At 44.7% G+C, this 7,095-nt stretch overlaps 1 protein-coding gene across 3 annotated transcripts; it reads left to right on the forward strand.

Moving 5' to 3' along the window:
- Window positions 1-528: 528 nt before the first annotated feature.
- Window positions 529-6,646, forward strand: Osi24 (Protein). Of its 3 annotated transcripts, none has more exons than XM_076439150.1 (5): window positions 529-828; window positions 1,103-1,785; window positions 3,166-3,339; window positions 3,861-4,153; window positions 4,642-6,646. In XM_076439150.1, exons 2-5 carry the CDS (start codon window positions 1,278-1,280, stop codon window positions 5,062-5,064), a joined length of 1,398 nt encoding a protein of 465 aa, XP_076295265.1. In that variant the 5' UTR covers window positions 529-828; window positions 1,103-1,277; the 3' UTR covers window positions 5,065-6,646. The 3 variants fall into 3 exon arrangements, with proteins under 3 accessions (XP_076295265.1, XP_076295267.1, XP_076295266.1); XM_076439152.1 differs by having other exon boundaries at window positions 581-828; window positions 1,103-1,662; XM_076439151.1 differs by having other exon boundaries at window positions 582-828; window positions 3,220-3,339.
- Window positions 6,647-7,095: the final 449 nt, after the last annotated feature.

The raw sequence follows: 7,095 nt of genomic DNA on the forward strand, positions 1-7,095 counted from the left end.
AAGTATAACAAAAACATTTATAAGAGTTAAGACTAATTAGATTGATCTCTCACCGCCAGGAATATGGTTTTTCACGAACGTGGACCACATAACAGACCTTTCATTCCTCGACCTGATTTCTTATAGTTTTTGGCTTCAAAAAAATCTGTAAAAATTCTGAAATACTATTATAGTTTTTAATTGAACATAGAAGCGATACTTTACAAAAAAATGGTGGTAACGAGCAGACAATTTTTATTTTGCATAAAAATCCGCAGTCTATCGCCTTCAATCACCCTAAAGAAGAAGAAGAAGAACAGATCGAGGATGGAAAGACTCGTGGAAAGAACGAGGAAAATGTACTTTCGTCCGGTCACCGTCATCAGCCGAAATTCCGGCCGGTGAAATCGGGCCTGGTCGTTAGACCCGCGTCGATTTCGATCGGTTTTGTGAAGAGTACGTCGACCGTTTGCGATCAAAAGAGAAAGACGACAGAGCGCGAGAGAAAGAGAAAGAGGAATAGAGAGGGCTTCTTTGGCGGGAGCTGAATCGACGAATGAACGAACGTGGAAGTGAGGAAGGTGGAAAGGAACGGACAGAGGGACGGACAGACAGATGGCCGGGTAACCCAGATCGGATCAGTCCAGCCGATCCTAAGCGAGACTCGCCAGTACCGAGTCGACCGTCGAATCCGGTGTCTCGATCGTCTTCCCAGCGAGGTGTCTCAGTGACAGGATTCTCGATCCAACTGGAAGCTGACCACCTGGACCAGGAGACGTCCAACAATCGAAATTCTTCATCACACACCAGGAACAACCCTAACTTCGTTGATGTCCAGACATCTTTCCAGTAAGTAGATCAAAATCCTCCAATCGAGCATTCCCGAGGAGGACATTGTAACCGATGGGACAGTTAGGCGGTTAGATTGTTTTGCTCAATTTTGCGAATCAAAGCGACCGTCAGGTTGTCTGTTAGTGACAGGTGAGCCGCTAAACGCAGCGAACACGCGAGTTTGACATGGTTAGGAATCCCGTAACTTAATGGGAAATAAGATCAGAAAAAGGGGGTTGGTCGTTGGATGATCGACCCGCTGTGTCAGTCCAGTTGGTTTTTGCCGTTGCAGGAGGCGTCGAGCGAGCGCAGCGGACCGAGATGCAGTTGTCTTTCGGCAGTAAAAGTAGCTAGCCGAGACCGACAGAGCTTGACAGAGAGAGGTAGAGAGCAAAGGAGTGTGAGAGAGAGAGAGAGAGAGGGGACCGAGTGACGGTATCCAGTGTGCGAATCAAAGGCCGGGAAAGATGGGTGGATCGAAGGCCGGCTGGATTCTCGTGATCCTGGCGATCGCGTGGTTAAGATCGACGGCCGGGGTCAAGGACCACGTGGCGGCCTTGAACGAGACCAGTCAGCCGGCACAGGAGGACGCAATCGTGAACGAGGTGTCATTCACCAGCGACGAGATGGTTGATCATCCTCACAGAGCACCTGGCAAGCCCAGCAAATTGGATTTAAACGTCAACCAGATGATACACACCGACGACGAGTCCGAATATCAGATCGAAGCTAGCAGAATGGAGAACGCCACCGCTTCTCCTGGATCCAACGGCTGTCAGAATTGCGAGGATCCTTTAAAGAGGATCGACGATGTTGTTGACAGTCAGCAAGCTGCCAGGCAGAACGCAAAAGGTAACGACCGGCCGGATGCAAGCCTTGTCGATAAAGCTCGCCGGCTCCCCAGGGAACACGTAGTAAAGATACGTCTGAGCCAGGACTTAGTATCCTCTAGAAAAGCTAGAACCTTCTTCAACGGTGAGTCCACGGAACGTCGAGTCACGCTTTCGTAAGCTCGCGCACCAGCCTCACGAGATGCGGCGATGTTGCTATGGCCTGGCCCGTGAGAGGCCCGATCGCTTAATGCTCATTTCACTGTGTATGTGTGCGATTAAGGTGCGGAGAGGTTGTCTGGGTCTTGATCGTAGTCTAAAGATCGATACGAAGAAAAATATCTACGAAGCCAAGCTCTTCGTCTTAACCCTCCAAGGTCTGATGCTAGTTCATCATGTTGTGCTGCTCCTTAACCGCAATTTCTATTCTACGCGCTCGTCAAATATTCGAACAACATGTTCTAACTGGCATCAGACCTTAGAACATGCTGTACGAATATTTGACGAGCATGTAGAATAGAAATTGCGGTTAAGGAGCAGCGACATGATTCAGGCCTTGAAGGGTTAAGACGACTTTCCCGAAAACGAGAAACAAGAGACGGAGAAGAGAGGAAGTGAAAGAGAAAAGTAAATGTACTGTTTGAAACCGAGAACCTGCTTTCTGCCGGTTGTTCGTTGTTTTATACCCGATCGTTGTAGTTACTGATTCAGGTTCCATACGAGGCTTCTATAAATTCTGTTTGAGACGATGTACGCTATAGTCAAGACCCAAATAAGCTTCGAAGTTACGGAGATCATGGTTGATGCACGCCGCCGATTGAAAGTTTCGAAGTAGATATCGGTCCGGATAAGAAAGGTTGATGCTACTGATGCTTCGGGACTTTCTGTCGGCGGTGCATGTGCAGTGGCGGGAGTGTGGATAGGGTATACACAATTATACATTCAACTCTTTATATTCAATTCTTGGGAGTTGTCCCTTTGTTTGAGTAATGTATCGGAAGTGTGTAAAGCTGAATAATGTTCACGGAAGCTACAGTGAATTTCACGGGAAAATTAGTGTAATTATTCCTATTAGCACTTTCGCCACTGTCTACGCACGCGATTCTGTCAAACCGAGCAAATGGTCGCGTAAGAGAGACAAAATGGAACAGGCCGTGTGACACTTGAATGACCGTCGGCTTCCTCATATCACTGATTGGCTTATTGCGTGCGCTAAAAATGATTAATCCGGTTGGGTCACCGCTGATTGGCAAATCCATCCATTTCTACGTTCGCCTTATTAATCGTATTTTTTCGTCGCAAGATTCGCAACGGATCGAATAATATTTTTTTTTTTTCACGTACACTCGAGTGATTTTCAGCGAGCTCTCGCGGCTGACACTTGGGGATTGCGGGAAAGAGAGAGAAAGAGAGCGAGAGAGAGAGAGAGAGAGAGAGAGAGAGAGAGGCAAGAGAATATGCTGGCTGCAGCATGGCTTTCAGGACTAACCGCAGGGCTTTAATTCGCTGGTACTTTTGCTTTCAGCCATCTTTCAGGGAAAGAGTACCTTTTTAACAGGATTCGGACTTGGTTTTCTAGCGTTTGGCCTGAAGAAGCTGTTGCTGCCGCTGATTTTCGGCGTGCAGATCATTAAGAGCGTTCTGCTCGCATTGTTCCTGCCCAGCATCATCGGCAGTATCGGTAATATCCTTGGCAAAGGTACGTACGTCACTTCTTTTGGATGGTAATCATTTAAACAACGGTCAGAAAGACGTTCTACTGCCAATTACAAATTTCTAATATTTGATTCGAATCACTTTTTCAATGGAAATCTACACAAAATAATAATTACAAACTCAATATCTTACAAGATATCACTATATTTTACCTCACTGTAATTTATTCACGACTTTGTTACACCAATTTTTTAAATTGCACCATTTGCACGATTGTTGCAACTCTGCGATCTTCAGGTTCCTCACTGCCTGAAATGCATGAACTAACTTCACGATAAACTTATTTGCACTCACGAGGTCACTTGAAGATTGCAGTAATGAGCTTGTTTGCACAAACAAGTTTAGATCGCTTGAAAAAATGTTCTTGTGATTTTATCACAGTCTGAAAGAATGTATTATTTTTTTCGAAGATTTGAGAAAGAGACTCTAGGAATCGAGTTCTTTGCGGATGTTTTTACGATGTAAATTGGTAAGGAATGGTGTGATTGACATACTTCTCTGCAGGTGTTTCGTCTTTCGCGCAATCGGCGCACACAACCGCTCAACCGGAAGAGAATTTCGAGTTCAAGGACAATTCCGATCTCTACAACGACGACTACTTAACTCGACAGCCGGTAGGAACGTTGCCTGCTTCCGCTATGTACGACGAGAGCATGATGCAGAAGAACCCGGAGATTTCTTCGCGATATTCATTCGTGAACCCTAGTATGACGCATGCGAACGCGATCTCGGATCGATATTACACGAGGCACGTGGCTATGAACGGGCTCTCTTCCAGCAAAAAGCAGGACTTTAAGGTAACCATTTCATTTTAGTGTTTTCTATCATTGACACTCTCTTCAGTATACTTGGTTAAGTATAATGTAGTGGTTTCAATTGCAGCAGTTTGTGATACAGTAATAATAAACATGTTAGACAATCGACCATTCGGAGAACAAAGCAACAATCAGAGCACGGCGCTGCATATTTACGATCCTCGTTTAGATACCAAGTAGTAAACATTTTTATGATCGCGTACAGTTATCGCGAGATCTATAAGAAGTACTCATTCATGTTTCATATATTTTTCAATAGTTTAAATAATATGTAGGAAGGAATGAAACTCTGTAAATGTTTCTCGAAAATGTTACATTTTCAAAAGTCTGTGAAAACGCTAGAAAATTTTTTTGTGAAACGAATCTACCATAGATCTGAAGCCTGAAGCTTCTTCTTCACAACAACTTTTCAAAAATTGATTTGCGATTTCTTTTTGGCGGTTTACTGACCTTGAATATTGTTCCAAAAGGTGTTCCACGAGATCCCGACGAGCTCGCTGATGCTGACGAACTACGACCCGTTCTATTCGCCTCTGTTGTCTCGCCTGGACGCTGTATTTTCGCGACTGGGCCACACGACGGAGGGTTGCCGGGAGTACACAGTTTGCGCGATGTATCGAAGTCCGGCGAGGTACGCTCCGTACTCGAACCTAGTCTCCGCGCAATTATCCCGGGAGCTAAATGAGCTGCGCAGGCCCAGCTCAGACAACCCTGACGTGCTCCGGTTCTTCCGGTACATGAAGGCCGCGAAGGATGGCCAGGACGGCATCAAATGCGAAGAGGCCTACACGAATTGCGCGACGGCGCGCAACGATGAGTCTCTCAGGCAAAATCAGGCGATCCTAGCGACCTATCAGGACATCGACAAGCTGGTCCATGCCAGGAAGCTCTAGAAGACCAGCCAGGATCCTCGAGGTTTGCCTCAAAAGGATCCCAGGACTGAAACCCTGAAAAAGGACCTGGAGTCCTTGCTACCCCCGAAGAAATTATTTTCTGTTGGGGTTGATTCTGTTTTCTAGAATGATCGCACGCTGGTGTGCAAGCATGAGTTGCAGAATGCTGATTCTGGGTAATTATAGACGCAGTTTAGTTCGCGGAAATTAACTGACCCGATGGATTTATTTATACATGATGCAGCTGGACTGATTTGGAGTCCGATAAGATTGCTACGGAGATTAGTGCCCGAGAAAGCTGGCAACTCAAGTGTGGATAAACGCGTAATCACTTGCGCAGGAAGATTGCTAGAATCGCGTGTTCTATTGTCTTGCTCGAGGTTTGGCGGCTTTCGATGCTAGAGAACGCGAGGTGGTTCGAGTTAGTTCCGTTTCCTTTCGGCGGTGAGACTGGATCATTTAAATCACAATTTTTCGATGTGTAAGAGGCCTTGAAATTTTAGCTCCTAATTACTTCATTTTGAGCATCTTTAAAGAAATTGGAATATAGTTTAGTGAACCTTTCGAATTAGAAGGATTTTGGAGGTCTACGGAACGGTGGCCAATTTTGAGTCGGATTTTTTAATCGAAGGGAGTATTGTCCACCTATCGTCTCCTACGTTCTGCTCCTCAGACCTCTGTAGCAAAAGAAATAAAATAGAATTTGAGGGAAAAGAAATAGAACAGAATTTGAGAGAAAAAAAATAGAATTTGCAGTTACCAGTGGCGTTAATTTTCCGTTAATTTTAATCTAGGATTTAATCTAAGCCTAGGGACAAGTTTAGCAGATTTAAGTTACCTAAAAATTGCGAGGCATTGAAAAATGTTGCAGAATGTTAGAAGTATATTTCTGAAGTTGCCATGAAAGCGTTTCTGCACTCATTATCAGACGTCGATGTCTTAATTATTCGAGTTCTCCATCGTCTGCACAAAGAGTACAATCTGATTCATGCTTGCATACCTTCGTCGACCTAGCTTTCGCGAACGAGTGAGAGAATGATTCTTTGGAGAATGATTGCTGACAATCATGGAATTTCATTTCGCACACAGTCGGTCGTCGGTAGAACAATTAAAGTTCAATCAAAAAGCGGAGACACTTGTCGTCTGTCGCGAGAGACCGTTTCTTCGCGGGAGGTTAATAGTGCTCGGAAGAAATGATAATGATTGCATCGACCGCGGTGATAACGGTACACGCTATCCACCTGGATCGTATACACCGTCGAGACTCAAATGTGCATGTTGTATAACAGCTGCTAATATAGCAGAAGTGGACTGAGAGAGACACGATACTGCTCGAACGAAATTCGAGATCCGTTATCGATCTGATATGGGACCAGCATGAATAATTACTGCATCGTTAATACAAGTCGGTGCTGCACTGCTTGTTGATCAACAAACTGTGGACCTCTATACAAAATAAAGGCAGGGATAAAGTTTAGGAAAAATTGTATCCCGAACTAATTCAGCTGGTCCCATATTTTTGATCGGTCCCGTAGACATCAGCGTATAATTCCGCTGCAAATCCTACAGAAAATTGCGGCGTCGCTGCGTGGACGACGCCGCCGTTTTTTCTCAAAACGGAGCATAGTGATAAACGACTTACGAGTATCAATCAATAAATAATTTACACCTGTAATTTTTGTTTCGGAAGAGTTATATAGAAGCAGCATAAATTCATCTTCTTTCATAATACTAGTTCACTTCACTCAATTATTAAGAAACAATACATCAATATTTACACTGCTTCTATATCATCACTGATTAGCAGGGACCTCTTTCTGTATAAAAATTAGACGGTGTAATTTACTTATTGTTTATCCTTTGTAGACTCATAAAGTAGCGAGCGATCGTCGCCCTAAGAGCCCGGCTTGTCGACGGCCCTGAAAGCTTACCCTTACCGCCCTGTGGTCTCGTCGCCCGTGGCTCTTTGTTGCGAGTTTATTTATTTCGCGTGCGGATGTTAATTTATTGAACAATCGTGTGATAGTGCGT

The sequence above is a fragment of the Lasioglossum baleicum genome, chromosome 15 (assembly GCF_051020765.1).
Source record: "Lasioglossum baleicum chromosome 15, iyLasBale1, whole genome shotgun sequence".
NCBI lineage: Eukaryota > Metazoa > Arthropoda > Insecta > Hymenoptera > Halictidae > Lasioglossum > Lasioglossum baleicum.

Coding starts and splice junctions, on each gene's coding strand:
- Osi24 (XM_076439150.1), top strand. CDS start 1,278: ATGGGTGGATCGAAGGCCGGCTGGATTCTCGTGATCCTGGCGATCGCG. Junction 1,786..3,165: donor AGCTAGAACCTTCTTCAACG/GTGAGTCCACGG, acceptor TTTTGCTTTCAG/CCATCTTTCAGGGAAAGAGT. Junction 3,340..3,860: donor CGGTAATATCCTTGGCAAAG/GTACGTACGTCA, acceptor ACTTCTCTGCAG/GTGTTTCGTCTTTCGCGCAA.